Raw genomic sequence first — 22,534 nt, forward strand, 5'->3', positions numbered from 1 at the left:
ATAAATTTATTTTTTATTGGTGCTCAATTTGTCAACATGCAGAATAACACCCAGTGCTCATCCCGTCAAGTGCCCACCTCAGTGCCCACCACCCAGTCACCCCCTCCCCCTGCTCACCTCCCCTTCCACCACCCCTAGTTCGTTTCCCAGAGTTAGGAGTCTTTCATGTTCTGTCTCCCTTTCTTATCTTTTATGATAGCTTGTGTTGTCCTGTTTCTTTGCATACCTGATTAATGGTGTGTGTCACCTTGTGGATTTTACTTTGCTGGATGCTGGATATTTTTGTATCCTGTTTGGGCTTTGTTCTGGGATACCACAAAGTTATATCCTTTCAGGTTTTGTTTGTTAGGCAGGACTAGAAGAGTATTTGGTCTAGGGCTATTTTTTTTCCACTATGGCAGCAAGACCCTTCTGTATACTCTTCAGTGCCCCCATGAATCTTTACATATTCTAATCTGGCAGGGGTGGGAATAGTGGCCATGCCCTCTGAGCAAAGGGCATTCCTGGTCTTTTCTGGTCATTCTTTTCCCAGCCATGAGCAGTTTCCTACCTGTGTGGAACATGTAAGGATCTTCAGAGTTCTCTCTCTCCTCTAGTACTTTCTCCTGTGAACTGAAGCCACCTTGGTTTTTCTGGACACTTTGTACAATCTCAGTCTACCAAGCTCTGCCTGGGTTTCCCCTCCTTGCAATGAGGCATATACTCTCTCTCAAAGCAGTAAGCTAGGGTGGTTGGCCATAAGGCTCACCTCTTAGTTTCTCATCCCTCTAGGATTGCTGCCTTCCTTGACTGATGTCGGTTATCTGCACAACATTTTTTTATGGCTTTTAGCCACGTGTTGGGTTTTTTTAGATAAGCAATTCATTCTCTGTTATTTCTTTTTTTAAAAAAAAATTTATTTATTCATGAGAGACACAGAGAGAGAGAGGCAGAGACAAAGGCAGAGGGAGAAGCAGGCTCCACACAGGGAGCCCAATGCTGGACTCCATCCTAGGACCCTGGGATCATGCCCGGAGCCAAAGGCAGACGCTCAACCACTGAGCTACCCAGGTGTCCCAATTCTGTTATTTTATCTTGGCTAGAAGCAAAGTCCTCTTTACTAATTTTAATATTAACAGCTTTTCAAAATTATTTTATAGTAGCTTTTTAAGATATGTCAGTGTTACTTTCCCTATTTTCAAATGAAAAAAAGTATACCCAGCAAACTTAAGCATAACCATAATAAATATCGAGAGAGCTTAAATTCTCTCTAAAACCCCAAACCAGAGTCCTCTCTAAATATATAACACTCAGCCTGAGGAGCAGCCCTAGGGCTCCTTTTCTGTCATCTTCTTTAAAACAAATATTCATGGGACACCTGGTGGCTCAGCGGTTGAACATCTGCCTTCAGCTCAGGGCATGATCCTACGGTCCCGGGATGGTCCTGGGATCAAGTCCCACATCAGGCTCCCCGTAGGGAGCCTGCTTCTCCCTCTGCCTCTGTCTCTGCCTCTCTCACTCTGTGTCTGTCGTAAATAAATAAATAAAATCTTCTTTTAAAAATAGGGCAGCCCAGGTGGCATAGAGGTTTAACACCTGCCTTCAGCCCAGGACATAATCCTGGAGACTCGGGATCGAGTCCCACGTCAGGCTCCCTGCGTGGAGCCTACTGCTCCCTCTGCCTGTGTCTCTGCTTCTGTGTGTGTGTGTGTGTGTGTGTGTGTGTGTGTGTGTCTTTCATGAATGGATGAATAAAATCTTAAAAAAAAAACTTTTTTAAAAAATAAAAAATAAAACAAATATTCATCAAAACAAAATAAAATAAAATAGTTCAAAGTTTAACAACTGAATATTTGTTGATAGGTAAAGCTTAAACTTAGCAGCCCCACACCTGTGGAATAAAAAGCCATATATAGTTATTACAAATGTCTTGTTGATAGCAGATACTTAGCCCCAATTAGCAGTGCTTCCCATCCATAGATTCTGTACCCTCATATTACATCTAGCCTTAGATGAAGGAGGGAGGCTCTTGGCAGCCAAGATATTGCTTCTACCCCCCATCTTGTCCCTGTGTTCTTTAAACCTCTAAGTATTGCCAAGTTAAAGATACCTAAGCATTATAAATGGAGAAACAGCTGAGAGCTAGCTATAAGCTTTTATGTAACTACTTGTCTCTCTGGTTTAATAACTTGGTGTTTATGTTTTTAGGAACATAGCTACAGTGTAATGGACAGTCCAAAGAAACTTAAGCATAAATTAGATCATGTGATCAGCGAGCTAGAGGATACCAAGAAAAGTCTGCGGAATGTTTTAGACCGAGAAAAACGTTTCCAAAAATCATTGAGGAAGACGATCAGGGAATTAAAAGATGAATGTCTCATCAGCCAAGAAACAGCAAATAGACTGGAAGCTTTCTGTTGGGAGTGTTGTCAGGAAAGCATAAAAAGAGACTATATTTCATGAAATAATTCCATGTTATGTTCTACCTAAATTTAACATTGGTACAGCTATTTAGAAAATAATTCTCATTTACCATCATTAAATACTATCCATCATTTAGAGTGCTTCTTTGGATCTTCTGTAGCATTATGTATTTAGTTGTTACCCAAAGATTTTTTTTTTGAAGATGTACAGAAATGTGTGCTAGTTATCATGTTTTGTGTGATTTGTGGCAATTATGTTTTTATAGAGCTAAGCTAGTGCCAGGTCACTATCGTAAGATGTTAAAAGATCAAGAAGAATCCACAGAACTTAGGAAATGATATCAAATTAGCCATATTCAGCAATGGTAATAGGAACTGGACTCTCCTTCAGCAGCATCAGATTTTTGGCTTCAAAGGAGTACCTTTACTTACGTATGCTTTATGGTAAGTTCATTGAATTATACTTTAAATGTATTTTACTATAAAGCAGAATTCATTTCTAACATATGTCCATCTTGATCCAATCCAAGATGTTTTTGTTATCAGTAATACCAATTTTTTTTTTACTTGACATCCCATAATACTGACCCTGAGAATAGCATATGGTACAAATCTGTTGGCTCTTAAAAGTTGTTCAGAGCCAAGTTGAGAAGACCTCTGACAAGGTCGCAGTTTTTCAGTATGGTACATCATTCCTCCGCTCTAGGAGCACTTTGATGTAAACCTGTATACATTTAAGAAGCAAAAAAGGGTCATAAATCTCCAAAATCTAGATGCTAGTACTAGCTGAATATTTTTAATGTTCTGTATTTTACAGAAAGTAATATTGATGACATTTCTAAAATATAAAATGTAAGTAGAATCATTAAAAACTAATGATTGTGATTCTTCCAGTTGCAAAAGAATTTGGAGAAAGGGTTAGAATATTTTCCTGTGATTAGGAGAGTATACTGTCCAAAGGCTTTAATTTAAAGAAAGTAAAGCAGCAGCTTTAGAATAGCTTCCTACTGAATATACAAAAGAAGAACCTTTAGCTATTTTTTGATCCAAGTATCAGAAATTTACCTTTTCTCCTAATTTCTTATAAAAAACAGTGAATTAAGAGTCATAAATACAATAGATTAGAATAAGAATTACCAGCCCAATGTCAAATTCTACTTTGAAGAGTATGTACGTATTCAAACCTCATTCAGATGTCTATGCAATAGTAAGTTAGAATATGATTATCAGTTGTTTCAGTGTGTTAACGAGAAATGAATTGCATTTTCTGCTCAAGTCCTCATGGATATTTTATTTGCATTACATTAATATCAGCAAGGGTATGGTCACTTAACTTTTCTTTGTATTCAAGAATTTTCTGTGTGTAAATGCATGTTATATTTTTATGTAGGATTCCAAACCTTCCCTTTGAATGGGAACCTTCCCACATTTCAGAGGTCAGCATTATGTTAAGAAGAAACAGTAAGGTCGTATCTTTTTACTACCTAGAAAAAAAATTTCATCAGCTACCCATTATTTATTTTAGTTATTTAATTTTGAATTCTTTATGGACAGTCTAAGGGGAAGTTTGGGTATGATCTTAGGTTTTATAGAGATACTGTGATAGAGATGGAGACTATTTTGAGTATAAAAATTAAAGTCAGTGGACAATAGAGAAAAGTAGGACTGATCCAAACACAATCTGTCTACATTCTAGCCGTCTGCTGACCAGTTAGAGAAACTCCAGCCCAGGAGACCTTTCCAAGAGTGACAGCCCCGTTTGTGTCACAATCACAGTTGCCACAGTCACTTTTACCACTTGTGTTCACAGTGAATTCAGCCCTCTCTTCTTTGTCATTGGTCTTAATATCACTGAGAGGTAACAGAACAAATATTGGTGTCATCGAGGACCCAGAGCTACCCATTTGCTCTTTATTCTTTTGGAGAAATGATTGCTAACAGAAATCTGACGTAAGAAATAGGGTTCTCCTCACCTGCCACCCTAAACAAATGCCTGGACACAGTAAATACCTCAGTCCTCTGTTCCAGATACTCCAGCCTAGCCCAGGGAGAAACTGTCCTGTGCAGAGCAAACCAGTCACCCCCATCCACAGGTTCCACAAGCAGCGAAGGCCAGCCTAGAGGTTTCATTTTGCTTTCAAGCTTGGGGTAGCCTCTGGATCCTAGCACAAACCAATACACCGGTTCAACCTCAGCACCAAATCAAGTACAAAAGACTTGACGTGGCATTTTTCTCCATATCAAGTTTAAGTCACTGAAAATAGACTCTGGTTGCTAAAGATAATCATAGTTATACCACAGTCTTTGAGAAAAGATGAAATGTATTAAAATAAATATTTAGTTTTAATAAAAAGATAGAACACTATAGAAATGATTGAGGAGTGAAGAATCCATTATTCATTTGAAAAAATAAAATAACTTTTCCAGTAATGTATTTGTATGTGGTTTTTATACAGTTACTCAATAAAATGAGTAAAAAAAAAAATGAGTATATGTACTATGGTTTTGCTTTAATTTCTTCTGTATTTTTTCCCTCTACCAATAACTCTAATATCATAGGGTCTGCTAGGTTAGATGACCCACGTGGAAAACCTGCTTTTACCACAATATGGATGTGCCATTAGAGCCCTTTCTGCTTGGGCCTCATTCAAAACTGGCAGCCTTTCATGTCACCCAGTATAATAGCTGAGAACAGTATTTTTAGGTGTGAAATGTGCTCCCTTCAAAATCCAAAGAGGCCTGTTAGGCATTGTGCTTCCTTCTTCTTAGTGAGAGATACAGGTTGTAATAATTTGTTTTTTACTTTAGAGGGGATGTTCTAGCATTCTCCTGTTCCCTGGGCATTCCTCCCACCAAATTTTACTGATGGGTTTTATCTCACCCTCTAGAGCACATGTACTTTATCAAGACCTCAGATTTACTAGTCACATCTTGTTCATTCCATCGGATTAACATAATCCAATCCATCAGTGTAGTGACCTAAGTGATTTTCTGTAGAATGTCTACCTGGTCTATGTCTTTTTCAATTGTATTAACAGAAGCAAGAAAGTTAGATGGCCTGTTCATTCCATGTGAATGTAAACTGTTTGTGATCTTGTTTTCTTACAGGGATGGAAAGTCATGTGCCCGCCAGATAGGTAGTCGCCTACCATGTACACATAGCCATGTTAACCTGCTCTAGCAAAGATACATATCTGTCACAGTATCTAATCAGAGCTACTACTTAGTTGAATTTGCCTTAGTCCACTATCATCCTACAGGATCTGTCTAAATTTTGCAGAATAAATAGAGCTATGATAAAGACCACCACTCCTGCACCTTATATGTAGGTCTGTAAAGATGGCACTTAGCCAACTCCACAAAAAAATCTGAAGCTGAGCTAATGTGCAAAAGGAGTTGACATAGCAGACCTGAGACTGCTCTTCATAGAAAGGTCTGCCTACAAGGTTGGCTGTTGGCTGGCATCTGGAAACTTCAGTTTTGAGGGGATTCCCACCATTCTCTAATAAGAAGCTCACTGCCCCTAAACTGTTTGTAGAAACAATATGGTTTATGCTGAATGCCTGCTTTCCTTCTGGGAGTCTGGAATTTGGGAATGTGTCAAGCAAAGGGTGCCTGCATGACCAGCCACCAAATAAAACCTTAGACACTGAATCTTTAATGAACTTCCCTCAGGGACAACATGTCAACGTGTATGACATGTTGTCAAATTCAGTGCTCATTGAAGGCCTGATTCTGTGCCCAAAGGAAGAACTTCACTATCTGTAGGAAGATGAAAGATCTAATTGGCTCCTCCATTGGAGTAATGGGGAGAATATGATATTCAGTAGTCTGACAAGAATGAGGTTGCAATGCCTGGAGGCAAGCCTGGATGGGGCATGAGCTGTCTGTACCTGTTACCTACCTTCTCCATAGGCCTCATGGTCTTCCTTCATATTGCTTCCTCACACTTCTCCATAGTTCTTTTTTTTATATAATAAATTTATTTTTTATTGGTGTTCAATTTACTAACATACAGAATAACACCCAGTGCTCATCCCATCAAGTGCCCCCCTCAGTGCCCATCACCCATTCACCCCCACCCCCCACCCTCCTCCCCTTCCACCACCCCTAGTTCGTTTCCCAGAGTTAGGAGTCTTTATGTTCGGTCTCCCTTTCTGATATTTCCCACACATTTCTTCTCCCTTCCCTTATATTCCCTTTCACTATTATTTATATTCCCCAAATGAATGAGAACATATAATGTTTGTCCTTCTCCGATTGACTTACTTCACTCAGCATAATACCCTCCAGTTCCATCCACGTTGAAGCAAATGGTGGGTATTTGTCGTTTCTAATGGCTGAGTAATATTCCATTGTATACATAAACCACATCTTCTTTATCCATTCATCTTTCGATGGACACCGAGGCTCCTTCCACAGTTTGGCTATCGTGGACATTGCTGCTAGAAACATCGGGGTGCAGGTGTCTCGGCGTTTCATTGCATCTGAATCTTTGGGGTAAATCCCCAACAGTGCAATTGCTGGGTCATTGGGCAGGTCTATTCTTAACTCTTTGAGGAACCTCCACACAGTTTTCCAGAGTGGCTGCACCAGTTCACATTCCCACCAACCGCATCCTCTCCAACATTTGTGGTTTCCTGCCTTGTTAATTTTCCCCATTCTCACTTTCACCATAGTTCTAACAATTGTCAACTCTCTCACCTTCCTCCCTGCTGTGCTTCTGGTCCTAGAATTGGCCCTGATGCAAAGCAGGAGCTGGCAGAGATAGAAAAAGAAGAAAAAAAATGTGAGATTAGGCCTAGGAAATCCAGGAGCAGAAGAAAATACAGAACCACATGGGAATTAATAGCACTGGTAACAACAGTTTAGGAGCAAGTGCTGAGAATTTAGCACACTGAGTAATTCTACACATTTTTCAAGTGCCAGGAACTGTATGCCAAGGAACATGCTAGACACTGGAGAAACAATAAAGAGACCCAGTTCCTGTCCTCAAGGAGTTTATAGACAAGTTCCAAACACCATGATCCAGGGACAGCAAGGAATGCATCTCAGGAGACAGGGCTGCCTGGTGCCTTTCTCCCCACCATGCACTGCTTTATAAGACTGCACATATGCTCAGATTCATACCACAACATCTTAAAGCATTTGTGTATGAGTCTCAGTCTCATTCATCTAATATTTATCTTTGGCACATAGAGAACTTTATAGACTAATAATATTCAATGCAACAACTCCTCATGTAATACGGCTTTTAAAGCCCTGTGTCCTATTGTGAGGGACACAAAAATGATAAGATGAAGGTATTCTCTACTACAGGGACACATAAGTATCTAACAAACTCAGAGAAGTGGGCAATGTGACAGGACTGCAGCAATGAAACAAGGTACCAAGCCTGAGGGGCTAATGGAACCTCAAAGTTTCAAAATGGAACTTTATGTCAGTATGGGCACTTTTCAAGTTCTGTTGCAGGACCTGAATTCTCTTTGTACCTCCTCAGATGTGAGAGCAGAAGACCAAAACACCTGGTAGAGAAGCAAACAGACCTAGGGTCAAGGCTCAAGCCTGCCACGTCATTACATGAAGGACCTGGACCAAGTCACTAAACATCTCTGGGCATTGACAAAGTAGTAATACTTTCCTCAGCCAGTTGTGGTGAGAATTGTATTTAATTGTTTGCAAAACAGAAAACATACAAGGAGCTTTCCCTATATTATTTTTCTTTCTTTAAATCCCATTCCAGAAGCATGGAAAAAGGATATAAGAACAAGAAGAAGGGCAAAAGCATGAAGAGAAATGCATGTTCTAGGGAATGATAGTGGTACAGGCAATGGTGGCCTTAAATAAGCTTCTCTCTCGGGTAGCTCAAAAGCAGGTACAAAACACTGTCCCTTTGAAAGAGAAAACGGTAATCACCATTCTCCATCCTCCCAACTCAACTCTGAAAAAGCCATTCATTCCAGATTTCATGAAGCATCCCAGTGCTAATCAAAAATGTGGTTCACAGACCACTGTACAAAGTAAGGAGTTTGCATCAGAATGTAAATCAACTATGTCACAAAGCAGTTTAGTTCAGTTAACATTTTTTTTTTTGATGATCTTTATTATTTGAGAGAGAGCATCCAGGGAGAATGAGAAGCAGACTCCCCAGTGATCAGGAAGCCAGATGCAGACTCAATCCCAGGACCCTGAGATCATGACCTGAGCTGAAGGCAGACACTCAACTGATTGAGCCACTCAGGCACCCCTTCAGTTAACATTTTTTCCATAGCAAGACTTTTTCGGTGAGTGAAACAGTACAGTGGTTTACATTCTGGAACAAGTGCATTATCTCATTCTGGACCAGTAAAAAAGAGTTCACAGGCTAGCTACTTTGAGTAGCACTGTCTCAGACTATCAGTCACTAAATAGATCATCTTTGAACTCATCTTAGCTCCTTTGTGGTAGTTGGCAACAGAGGAGTTCCTGACGGAATTGTGTCCCAAATCCTTGTGGTAGAGCTTGTGCAGTTCAAAGATATTACATCTGACTCAGCAGGTCTGGCCTCACTTTTTTTTAAATAGACATGTTTTATTAAACAAAGATGGTAAGGCTGTGCAGGATTCTGACCACAAATACAGATGATGAGCACCTTGTGGAGACGGGCATTCAGCTACAGACTTGCTAACAGTGTACTCATCAGACAATTTTAAATGAATGATACTGGTGCTTATAAAAGAGGTTGATTTTATTTTTTTTAAGATTTTTATTTGACAGTGCAAGAGAGCACAAGCAGGGGGAGCTACAGAGGGAGAGGGAGAAGACTCCCCACTGAGCAGGGAGCCTGATATGGGGATCTATCCCAGAGCCCCAGGATCATGACCTGAGCCGAAAGCAGGTTTTTAGCAACTGAGCCACCCAACATTTTATAATGGTACAAAATGTTGCCAGCCTACACAGCTGAAGGAAATTACCTCTGAAATCCTGAGGATTTCAGCAAACATTTTGGTTGTCACTCTCACTATCACACACTTGTAGATGGGACTTAAAAGTAGAGAGTGTCTTATTGAGATTCAGATTTCACCTTTCTGTGGCCATCAACATTATCTGGCCATTTTATTGAAAAGATGGGAAATATATATTTTTTAAGATTTTATTTATTTGAGAAAGAGTGTGCCTGCATGCACGCAAGAGAGAGCACGTGTGCACACTTGAGCAGGAAGAGCAGCAGAGGGAGAAAAGCAGGCTCCCCACTGAACAGGGAGCCCGATGCAGAACTCGATCCCAGAACCCTGAGATAATGACCTGAGCCAAAGGCAGACACTTAACCAACAGAGCCATGCAGGCACCCAAAGATGGGAAATCATTTTAACCAGCAATAAAGGCTCAAACCCACCAAGGCCCCATAGGGATTGGGAAATTTTAGAGCGAAATGAAAATTTTAGAGCGAAATGTTTCTAGACACGGTTTCAGCAGGTTATTTTTCAATGTACCTTATGGCAAAGAAAGCCCTGCATGTGCCCAAAGAGGGCCATGGAAGGATTGCAAGAGCAAAAAATGAAAGCAGCTCAAATTCTATCAAATGATGATAAACTATGTTGCACTCATATAATGCAGTAATAAGTAACAATTGAAAAGAGATCCATCTATATGTATTGTCATGGAAAGAAAAGGTGTTTTAAGTGAAAAATAATTTAGGGGCACCTGAGTGGCTTGGTTGAGCAACCAACTCTTGGTTTGGCTCTTGTCCCTCTGCTCCTCCTTGCACGTGCTCTCTCTCTCAAATAAATAATCTTTAAAAGATTTAGATGGCAACTCAAAATGTCCCATTTATATAAAAATTGTTTAAACCCTTCTACAAAATAGTTTCTATGTGTGTGTGCAAACATACAGAAAAAGGAATAAAAGGATGTCAAACTAGTAAAAATGGTTACTCCTGGAGAGGGGAGCATATACTTCCTGTGAAACAGAGAGAGAAAGGGGGAAGTGGAAGGAAAAAAGGGAGGGAAAGAAAATTATTAACAAGAGCACTCTACAAATGTAGATCCAAATTGTTTCATCTCTGAAAACCTAGGGGCTGCTTATCAGCCCTCATCATCTCCTTGAGACATTGGCTAAATTTGTTTCCAAGTCTTGAATTACTACTACTTCCTGTGCCACCTGGATATTTCAAAGAACTCTCTCAAACCCCTACCAGCTGAACTATTGAGATGTACAGAAACCACTGTCTGGTAAGGTATGGTTACAAGATGGTAGTTAGCTAGCCTGTGATGGTCACCTAGCAGAACCCTAAGGGAGAAAAAAACAATGCCTTCATCCCCTGTCAAGAAACTTCTAGTCAAGCTTTCCAACTGACTCAATACCTCAGAAAACTAAAACACATGACTTCAAAGTCTTATACCTAAGAAGTGTTGCACACTCTCACAGAGCATTTCACAGTTTTCATAAATCCTCATATTTTTGCCTTTTCATTGTCTTGTTTCAGATATCCAGGTCCTAGAGGAAATGTCTGTCCAAGGCAGAAAATTATTATTTTTCAGTAATAATGATAGTTAACATTTACTGGGTACCAACTTCTATTCAAAGTGCTTAAAATTAGTGACTTATTTAGCCTCACAAGACCCTATGAGGTAGATACTATTATTCTTAGTTTATATTATTCTCATTTTAAAGTTCAGGAACTTGCCCAAGTTCTCACAGCTGGAATAATGATACATATTCTCATCATTATACAAAGAGACATGTCAACCCTAATCTATAACACCAGGCCCAGAAATTTGGATTCCCTGAATGTTGAATTATTACTGGACATTGATAGCACCCAAAGGCTAGGCTTCAATAATTCTGTTCAGAAGCTCCGATTGGGGCATTTAGAGGCTGAAGGATAAAATGTGAACTCGTCCCATGTCTGAAGCTGGGGAAAGCCCAGAGTTACTCACCGCCACAATCTGGATCTGTCTGATGCTACCACCAAGCATAAACCAGGCTGCTGAGCACTTGAGGTGAAGTCACCTTACCACACACAGAGGCAAGACATTCAAACATGCCTGGGTTTCACCTGCTCAGGAGTCTGTCTAATCACCTGGTTTCTCTCAGCTCTCAGGAGGAATGCATGGAATGATAAATACATTGATACTAATCTCTGTCAGTACCTTACCCAACCAGTGTAACGGACACAATTTTCTACTCTGCGTCTACATCTATAGTTCATAATTAAATACAAGAATAAAAGCTAATAGTTCTTCTTTCCTAGCAACAGTAAGCTTAGAATCTTTGTTCCATATGTGCTTTGCTACTATGAGATTGTGTTGGTTATATTTCAGAATTTTAGCAAACCACATGCAGTACACTGTATGGCCCCAGGTACAGCTGGCCCCAGGGGTTCAAATTGATGTCATCATAATGATCTCTCTCCACTCTGCTTTATCAGGCCCTCCCTTCAGGTAGGCATATCTCTTTCCAATTTAAAGTTCAAAGGCAAGATGTGCGCCTTGTTTTCATTCACTCATATAAAAGTCCCAGGATTTAGGACACCTGGGTTGCTCAGCAGTTAAGCGTCTGCCTTTGGCTTAGGGCATGATCCTGGAGCCCCAGGATTGAGTCCCGCATCAGGTTCCCTGCATGGAGCCTGTTTCTCTCCCTGACTATGTCTCTGCCTCTGTGTGTGTGTGTCTTTCATGAATAAATAAATAAAATCACTGCATGAACTAGGAGGCTTCCATAGAGGGAGGGAGAAAGATGGTAGTGGCAACATTGGAATGTTTGGGTGCATTTGGATGCAGAATCTGAGGGGCAATCTGGCCTTAGAGCTTCTTTCATCTCACGATGTTTTACCCCAGTCATATATCCACATGCATAGGTCTCTGAACATTTCTCGAAAATGGGAAAAGAAGAATAAAACTGTTTATCCTCCACAATTACCTGGAGAACCTCGGAGACCAACAGAAATCTACCATTGTTGAAGGCAAATAAAATGCAGCAAAGACAATATGTGGTGTTTGGCAAAATTGGTAAAAGAATGTTCATTGACCAGGCTTTGGCTCAACTGGAATTCAGTGACAAAAAGGGGGCCCAAATAATTAAAGAGATTCTCTTAGAAGCACAAGATATGGCAGTGAGAGATCACAATGTGGAATTCAGATCCAATTTATATATAACTGAGTCGACTTCAAGGCGAGGCTAATACTTGAATTCCATCCGATACCATGGCAGAGGACGCTTTGGGATTATGGAGATGGTTTATTGCCATTATTTTGTGAAGTTGGTAGAAGGCACCAAATATGGCTGTCACCCATGTCAAAGAGTATATTCAGGAGCTCCGCAACCGGACCATTATTCACACTCTGTGATGGGGGATTCAGACTCTACAGTGTATATATTTTGCCATTTATTTCTTAAAAACAAAGATAAATGCTTTTTATAAATAAATAAATATTTTTTTAAGGTCCCAGGATCCATTTTGACTTGGCTTCAGCCCTAGGCATATCCTGACACAATTGCTGTGGCCATAGGAATGCTATGTTATGATTAGCAGGCATAGTCTTTATTATGTGGTAGATAAAGCTGTTTGTGCTTAAATACACAATGTGGTAAAATGGGAGGCATACAAAATCATTTTATCATTACACTTGGCTCCGAAATTAGATTCTCTTCCTGATCTCATGACAGAATCATTCTCTAACTCACTGGACAGTAATCATTCACATTCATTCATATGCTCATGCATTCATGCAGTCTGATACTAAGTATTTTCCACATGGAAAGCACTGGGGGTCACTCTCAAATAAATGACACTCTTGGAAGGTGAATCTTCTAAGCAGCATTCCACCCATTCTCCCTATGGACTCTTGTTCTTCCCACTAGTCTGGGGAAGTAGGCCCATGGTGCTCTCAACATCTCTGAGAGAATACGACCAAAACTTAAACGTGACCGTTTTAACTTTGTATAATGAAAAGTTCCAAACAAAAGTAGGGAGTAAAATGAACTCAAATGCACTCATCATCCAGCTTCATTATTTTTTTTAAATTTTTATTGAAAAAAATAATTTTTTATTGGAGTTCAATTTGCCAACATATAGCATAACACCCAGGGCTCATCCCACCAAGTGCCCCCCTCAGTGCCCATCACCCAGTCACCCCAACCCTCTGCCCACCTCCCCTTCCACTACCCCTTGTTCATTTCCCAGAGTTAGGTGTCTCTCATGTTTTGTCACCCTTACTGATATTTTCATTCATTTTCTCTCCTTTCCCTTTATTACCTTTCACTAATTTTTATATTCCCCAAATGAATGAGACCATATAATGTTTGTCCTTTTCCAATTGACTTATTTCACTCAGCATAATACCCTCCAGGTCCATCCACATCGAAGCAAAAGGTGGATATTTGTCATTTCTAATGATCCAGCTTCATTATTAGAGATGGGTGATAGAAAGTTGAAGCAAGATGGCGGAGCAGTAGGGTCCTCAACTCACCTGGCCCCACCAACTTATCCAGATAACTTTCAAAACATTATGAACACCTCTGACTTCAACCTGAGATGTAAAGACAGAGTATCTAGAATGCTACAGAGAGAAAAGTTTTCACTTCCAACAAAGTAGGAAGGCGAAGAAAATAAAAAATAAATCAACTGGGGGAGGAGAATCACGACAAGCCAGTCCAAAGTAGAGCCATGAAAACCCCTGGAGCACAAAAGCCCAGCCCTGGACAAGAGGGAACTTTAAAAGTCCACACCTGAGTTTTCCCTGACAGAAAAGTGCTCAGCAGGGAAATCAGGCAGAGTCACAGGAGGGTCAGTGAAGCCTCGAGATTCTCCTGAGTCACTATAAGAGGAAGCATGCCTGGGAGAAAGCTCTCTACAAATTGCGGTACAATCTTGGTAAAGGGCTGGAGTGGAGCAGCCCTCAGGGCGTTTGGGAGAAGCCTGCCGGTTCCATGGGCCAATTCCAGAGCTCCCTTTACCATAGAGCCCGGCTCTGGACAGAGGTGGCTGTTCCCCGTTCCCTTCAGGAGCCACGGCCCCCTAGTGGGTGGGTCCACCGGCAAGGGCCCCAGATCCCAGGGCACCGGGCAGACACAGCCCAGGATCCTGCGGTCCCCCAGGATAGGTGGAGGCGGGGAGGGCACAGGACAGCGAGGACTCTCCTGCTGCCGGGCGCCCCCAAGCTGTGCAGGCCAGCACCCCAAACCGGGGAGCTTCTAGGCCGGTGCAGACTGGGAGCTGTGGGTGGTTACTGGGGGAGCTAACTCCAGAGCTGGAGACCTGGTCACCACCAGTGTTGTTGTTCCTCCTTGTGTCACCCTGTGCCTGTGAGAGGCAGGGCTGCCAGGGAACAGAGACCTCACAGGGTAAACAGCTCCCACTGAGCCTGGAACCCAGTGGGGGGAGGGGTGGGAGGGCATCTCCCCCAGGTACACACACCTGAGAATCAGCACAGCAGCCCTTCCCCCAGAAAACCAGCTGGAAGAACAGGGGAAGAGCAAGTTCTGGACCAAGCAGCACTGGAAAGTTCTATGACTGAGGGAAAATAGTATGTAGAACTAGAGAGTCATTTTTTTTCCTTTTCTTTTTCCATTATGACTCGTTTTTATATCAGACTAAAAATTTCCATTATTTTTTCTCTTTTCCCACCTTAACTACAATATTTTACCAGCTCTTCATTTTTAAGTTTTTTCCTTTTTGACTTCCATATTTCTACAATTACTTGTCTTAGATATATTTTTCACTTCTGGATTCCCTTCAACATATTCAATTTAATTTTGGGAGATATACAAGATATGGGTTTTTGTTTTTTCTGCCTCATTTTGTTTTACAATAGAGGAAGTTAGTACCTTCTAACACATGACCCACATACACCCAGAACCAAGTGGAACATCGTGTTGGTTCATCCTGTGAGACTATATTCTTTCTTCCTTCCCATTCTGCCCCCTTCTTTTAACTTGTTTACATTTTTGTGGCCAATTTTGGGTCTTTATATAACTATTTCTGGTTTATATAAATTTGGGATCAAGCATCTTCTAACATACAGAACAAAATACACACAAAACCAAGAGGATCACCTCTAGGTCCCCTCAGGGAGACTGCATTCTCTCTCTACCACCACCATCCCCCTCCCTTTCTTTTCTTTTTTTCCTCTTTGTTTTTGTTTTTGCTATTTTGTTTTAAATTTTGTTTTTCACTTTAGTGGTCCTTTTGTTTTATTTTGTTCTATTCTTTTTCTTTTTTTTTTCTGGTCTCTGACCTCTTCAGAATCATCTAGGGTGTATTTTACTTATGTCGTGGTTGATATTTTTGATTTAGCCCACTCATACAGCCACTCTTCACTGCACAAAATGATAGAAGGAAGAATTCACCATAAAAGAAAGAACTGGAAACAATACTCTCTGCTACATAGTTACTGAACAAGGATTTTTATTATATATTTTTTATCGGAGTTCAATCTGCCAACATATAGCATAACACCAGTGTTCATCCTGTCAAGTGTCCCCCTCAATGCCCATCACCCAGTCACCCCATCCCCCCACCCACCTCCCTTTACAGTACCCCTTGCTGAACAAGGATTTAAATATGATGTCAGAAATTCAATTCAGAAATACAATTATAAAGTTACTGGTGGCTCTGGAAAAAAGCATAAAGGACTCTAGAGACTCTGTTACTGCAGAATTAAGAACTAATCAGGCTGATGATATTAAAAATACTTTAACTGAGATGCAATCCAAACTGGATGTTCTAACTACTATGGCTAATGAGGTGGAAAGAGTGACTTAGAAGACAAGTAGAATGGAAAGGAAGGAAGCTGAGGAAAAAAGAGAAAAACAACAGCTGATGAGGAAAGGCTTAGGGAAATAAATGATAGCTTGAGAAGAAAGAATATACATCTAATTGGGATCCCAGATGAGACTGAGAGAGAGAGGGAACCACAAAGTATATTTGAATAAATCACAGCTGAGAACTTCCTAAATCTGGGGAAGAAAACAGGCATTTAGATCCAAGAGATAGAGAGAACCCCCCCAAAAAATCAATAAAAACAGTTCAACACCTCAACATTTAATTGTAAAACCTGTAAATGTCAAAGATAAAGAGAAAATCCTTAAAGCAGCAAGAGACAAGAGATTCTTAACTTACATGGGGAGCAATATCAGATTAACAGCAGACCACTCCACAGAGACCTGGCAGGCCAGAAAGGGTTGGCAGGATATATTCAGGGCACTAAATGACAAGAATATGCAGCCAAGAATACTATATCCAGCAAGGCTTTCATTCAGAATAGAAGGAGAGATGAAGAGCTTCCAGGATAGACAGAAACTGAAAGACTCTGTGACTACCAAACCAGCTCAGCAAGAAGTATTAAGGGGGGACTCTGTAAAAGAAAGAGGAAGCCCACAGAAACAATCCACAAAAACAGGGACTGAATAGGTATTACAATGACACTAAATTCATATCTTCCAATAGTTACTCTGAACATGAATGAGCTGAATGATCCCATCAAAAGACGCAAGGTTTCAGACGGGATAAAAAGCAAGACCCATCTATATGCTGTCTAGAGACTTATATTAGATTTAAGGACACCTACAGCCTAAAAATGAAAGGGGTGGAGAGCCATTTACCAATCAAATGGTCCTCAAAAGAAAGCTGGGGTAGTAATCCTCATATCAGATAAATTAAAGTTTATACCGAAGACTGTAGTAAGAGGTGAAGAGGGACACTATATCGTACTTAAAGTGTCTATCCAACAAGAAGACCTAACAATTATGAATACTTAAGCCCCTAAATGTGGGAGCCACCAAGTATGTCAATCAATTAATAAGCTAAGTAAGGAGATACTTAATAATACACAAATAGTAGGAGACATCAACACGGCACTTTCAGGAAATGAGAGATCTTCTAAGCAGAACATCACCAAAGAAACAAGGGCCTTAAAAAAAAAAACGTGGGGATCCCCAGGTGGCTCAGCAGTTTAGCACCTGCCTTTGGCCCAGGGCGAGATCCTGGAGTCCCAGAATCGAGTTCCATGTCGAGTTCCCGGCATGGAGCCTGCTTCTCCCTCTGCCTGTGTCTCTGCCTCTCTCTCTCTCTCTCAATCTCTTTTTTTTTTTTAATTTTTATTTATTTATGATAGTCACAGAGAGAGAAGGAGAGAGAGGCAGAGACAGGCAGAGGGAGAAGCAGGCTCCATGCACCGGGAGCCCAATGTGGGATTCGATCCCGGGTCTCCAGGATCACGCCCTGGGCCAAAGGCAGGCGCCAAACCGCTGCGCCACCCAGGGATCCCCCTCTCTCTCAATCTCTGTGTGTGTATGTGTGTGTGTGTGTGTTGTGTCTATCACGAATAAATAAATAAATCTTAAAAAAAAAACATGCAAAAAAACAAGGGCCTTGAGTGATACACTGACCAAATAGATTTCACAGATATATACACAACATTCCATCTGAGTGCAACTGAATACACATTCTTCTCAAGTGCACATGGAACTTTCTCCAGAATAGACCACATACTGCGTCACAGATTAGGTTTTTTTTTTTTTTTTTTTTTTTAATTTTTTTTTTTTTTCACAGATTAGGTTTTAACTGATACCAAAACATTGGGATTGTTACCTGTATATTTTCAGAACACAATGCTTTGAAACTAGAACTCAATAACAGGAAATTTGGAAGAAACTCAAACACATGGAGGTTAAAGAGCATCCTACTAAAAGATGAATGGGTCAACCAGGAAATTAGAGAAGAATTAAAAAGATTCATGGAAACTAATGAAAATGAAAATACAACTATTCAAAATCTTTGGGACACTGCAAAAGCGGTCCTAAGAGGAAAACACATCACAATACAAGCCTCCCTCAAAAAAATTGGAATAAATTCAAGTACACAAGCTAACCTAGCACCTAAAGGAACTGGAGAAAGAACAGCAAATAAAGCCTAAACCATACAGAAGAGAGATAATAAAGATTGGAGTGGAACTCAATGAAATAAGACCAGAAGAACTCTATATCAACAAAACCAGGAGTTGGTTGTTTGAATGAATTAATAAGATAGATAAACCCCTAGCCAGCCTTATTAAAAAAGAAAAAAGACTCAAATTAACAAAATCACGAATGAAAGAGGAGAGAGCACAACCAATAGCAAGGAAATACAAACGATTTTAAAAACGTACTATGATCAGCTATACGCCAGTAAATTAGGCAATCTAGAGGAAATGGATGCATTTCTGGAAAACCACAAATTACCAAAACTGGAACAGGAAGAAATAGAAAACCTGAACAGGCCAATAACCAGGGAGGAAATTGAAGCAGTCATCAAAAACCTCCCAGGACATAAAAGTCCAGGGTCAGATGGCTTCCCAGGGGAATTATACCAAATGTTTAAAGAAGAACTAATACCTATTCTACTAAAGCTGGTTCAAATGATAGAAAGGGGGGGAAAGGATGCCTGGAGGGCTCAGCGGTTGAGTGCCTGCCTTTGGCCCAGAGCATGATCCTGGAGTCCTGGGATCGAGTCCCACATCATGCTCCCTGCATGGAGCCTGCTTCTCTCTCTCTCTGCCTGTGTCTCTGCCTCTCTCTCTCAATCTCTCTCTCTCTCTCTCTCTCTGTGTCTCTCATGAATAAATAAATAAAATCTTTAAAAACAAAAAAAGAAAAGGAGGGGAATACTTCCAAACTCGTTTTATGAGGCCAAAGACCCAACCAAAACCAGACAAATACCTCACCAAAAAGGAGAATTATAGACCAATATTCTTGATGAATATGGATGGAAAAATTCTCACCAAGATACTATCCAATAGGATCCAATAATACATTAAGAGGATTATTCACCATGACCACGTGGGATTTATCCCTGGGATACAAGGATGGTTCAACACTCGTAAAACAATCAACCTGATGATCACATCAACAAGAGAAAAAACAAGAACCATATGATCCTCTCAATAGATGCAGAAAAAGCATTTGACAAAATACAGCATCCATTCCTGATCAAACCTCTTCAAAGTGTAGGGATAGAGGGAACATTCCTCAGCATCTTAAGCCATCTACAAAAAGCCCACAGCAGATATCATTCCCAATGGGGAATCCCCATTGGGAATGATACACTGGGAGCCTTTCCCCTAAGATTAGGAACACGACAGGGATGTCCACTCTCACCACTGCTATGCAACATAGTACTAGAGTCCTAGCCTCAGCAATCAGACAACAAAAAGAAAGAAAAGACATTCAAATTGGCAAAGAAGAAGTCAAACTCTCCCTCTTCGCAGATGACATGATACTGTACATAGAAAACCCATAAGAGGGGATCCCTGGGTGGCTCAGCAGTTTAGTGCCTGCTTTTGGCCCAGGGCTGATCCTGGAGTCCCAGGATCGAGTCCCGCATCGGGCTCCCTGCATGGAGCCTGCTTCTCCCTCTGCCTGTGTCTCTGCCTCTCTCTCTCTCTCTCTGTGTCTCCCATGAATAAATAAATTTTTAAAATCTTAAAAAAAAAAGAAAACCCAAAAGACTCACCCCAAGGTTGCTAGAACTCATACAGCAATTCGGCAATGTGGCAGGATATAAATTCAATGCCCAGAAATCAGTGACATTTCTCTACACTAATAACAATGAGACTGTAGAAAGAGAAGTTAATGAATCAATCCCACTTACAATTGCACCCAAAAGCATGAGATACCTAGGAATAAACCTAACCAAAGAGGTAAAGGATCTATACCCTAAAAACTACAGAACACTTCTGAAAGAAATTGAGGAAGACACAAAGAGATGGAAAAATATTCCATGCTCATGGATTGGAAGAATTAATACTATGAAAATGTCAATGCTACCTAGGGCAATTTACACATTTAATGCAATCCCTCTCAAAATACCATGGACTTTCTTCAGAGAGTTGGAACAAATCATCTTAAGATTTGTGTGGAATCAGAAAAGACCCCGAATAGCCAGGGGAATTTTAAAAAAGAAAACCATATCTGGGGGCATCACAATGCCAGATTTCAGGTTGTACTACAAAGCTGTGGTCATCAAAACAGTGTGGTACTGGCACAAAAACAGACACATAGATCAATGGAACAGAATAGAGAATCCAGAACTGGACACTCAACTTTGTGATCAACTAATATTCGACAAAGCAGGAAAGACTATCCACTGGAAAAAGGACAGTCTCTTTAATAAATCGTGCTGGAAAAATTGGACATCCACATGCAGAAGAATGAAACTAGACCACTCTCTTGCACCATACACAAAGATAAACTCAAAATGGATGAAAAATCTAAATGTGAGACAAGATTCCATCAAAATCCTAGAAGAGAACACAGGCAACACCCTTTTTGAACTTGGCCACAGTAACTTCTTGCAAGATACTTCCATGAAGGCTAGAGAAACAAAAGCAAAAATAAACTATTGGGGCTTCATCAAGATAAGAAGCTTCTGCATAGCAAAAGAAACAGTCAACAAAACTAAAAGACAACCTACAGAATGGGAGAAGATATTTGCAAATGACGTATCAGATAAAGGACTAGTATCCAAGATCTATAAAGAACTTATTAAACTCAAAAGCAAATAATCAAACAATCCATTCATGAAATGGGCGAAAGACATGAACAGAAGAAAGAAGTGTGTCACTAAAGAAGACATACAGATGGCCAACAAGCACATGAGAAAATGCTGCACATCACTGGCCATCAGGGAAATACAAATCAAAACCACAGTGAGATACCACCTCACACCAGTGAGAATGGGGAAAATTAGCAAGATGGGAAACAAATGTTGGAGAGGATGTGGAGAAAGGGGAACCCTCTTGCACTGTTGGTGGGAATGTGAACTGGTGCAGCCACTCTGGAAAACTGTGTGGAGGTTCCTCAAAGAGTTAAAAATAGAGTTACCCTACGACCCAGCAATTGCACTACTGGGTTTTTACTCCAAAGAAACGGATGCGGTTCAAGACTGAGACACCTGCACCCCAATGTTCATAGCAGCAATGTCCACAATAGCCATACTGTGAAAGGAGCCTCGATGTCCTTGGCAAATTGGCAAAGGACAATTTGAATTGCCAATTGTTGGCAAATTGAATTTAAATTTAAAAATGTAAATAGGGCAGCCCCTGTGGCGCAGTGGTTTAGTGCCGCCTGCAGCCCGGGGTTTGATCCTGGGGACCCTGGATCGAGTCCCACATCAAGCTCCCTGCATGGAGCCTGCTTCTCCCTCTGCCTGTGCCTGTGCCTCTCTCTCTCTCTCTCTCTCTCTCTGTGTGTGTGTTTCTATGAATAAATAAATAAAATCTTAAAAAAAAAATAAAAATGTAAAAAAATGGAATGCCTGCAGGCTCAGCGCATGAGCTCTGCCTTTGGCTCAGGACAAAGGACCTGATCTCGGGGTTGGGGATTGAATCCCACATCGGGCTCTTTGTATGGAGCCTTACTTCTCCCTCTGCCTGTGTCTCTGCCTCTGTCTCTGTTTGTCTCTCATAAATAAATAAAACCATAAAAAAATAAAATTAAAATTAATTCAAAGATGTGGAAATATATTTATAATAAATATAAAATAACAACAAAAAAAGAAATTCTAAACATTTTTACACCACCAAGAACGAGGGCAAAGGAGACTGCAAGAGGAGCAAAGCAGGAAGGTCAACCCTATGAGATTCTCCCCAAAATAAAGAGGTTCACCCTCTTTCAAAGACAAGCTGCCCTGAGCCAGGCTTCTCGGGCAACTTTCTCAAGTATGCATGTGAGAAGCAGTATGATGCTTACAAAGCAGCCTGAAATTCCTAAAGTAATCCCACACATCACTGGTCAAGCAACACTTGGCTATGCCTTTCATTATCCGCAAACACCAAGGTCCTGCTTTAGAAGCATTTGATATAAGTCTCTTCACCTGGACCTAAACCTGCAGGGCAGCATGTAGGCATGTGAAAGTGAGAGAGAGAGAAAACATGAAAATGTATTCATCAGGATGCTCTGAAGAAACAGAATAGGACATGTATATAGAGGAGAAGGTTTATTTTGAGGAATGGGCTCATATAATTATGGAGGCAAGACCAGAATCTGCAGGGTGGGCTGGCTGGCTGGAGACACAGGGAAGAGCCAATATTGTGGTTCAAGTCCCAAGGCCATCTGCTGCAGAATCCTCTCTTGCTCTCTCACTCAAGGGAAGTCAAGTTCTATTCAGGCCTTCA

At 40.7% G+C, this 22,534-nt stretch overlaps 1 protein-coding gene and 1 pseudogene across 6 annotated transcripts in view; both read left to right on the forward strand.

Annotated features, from left to right (window-relative positions):
• Positions 1-4,890, forward strand: part of THAP6 (THAP domain containing 6) — a 17,560-nt gene extending 12,670 nt beyond the window's left edge. For all 6 annotated transcript variants that reach the window (XM_072810101.1, XM_072810105.1, XM_072810102.1 and 3 more), the window contains one exon: positions 2,188-4,890. In XM_072810101.1, the coding sequence (XP_072666202.1) occupies positions 2,188-2,442 (255 nt within the window). In that variant the 3' untranslated portion in view covers positions 2,443-4,890. The remainder of the gene's footprint in view (positions 1-2,187) is intronic.
• A 1,750-nt stretch (positions 4,891-6,640) lies between these two features.
• On the forward strand, positions 6,641-12,824 carry LOC140623636 (large ribosomal subunit protein uL22m pseudogene; annotated as a pseudogene).
• Positions 12,825-22,534: the final 9,710 nt, after the last annotated feature.

This window comes from Canis lupus, chromosome 33 (genome assembly GCF_048164855.1).
Source record: "Canis lupus baileyi chromosome 33, mCanLup2.hap1, whole genome shotgun sequence".
Taxonomy (NCBI): domain Eukaryota; kingdom Metazoa; phylum Chordata; class Mammalia; order Carnivora; family Canidae; genus Canis; species Canis lupus.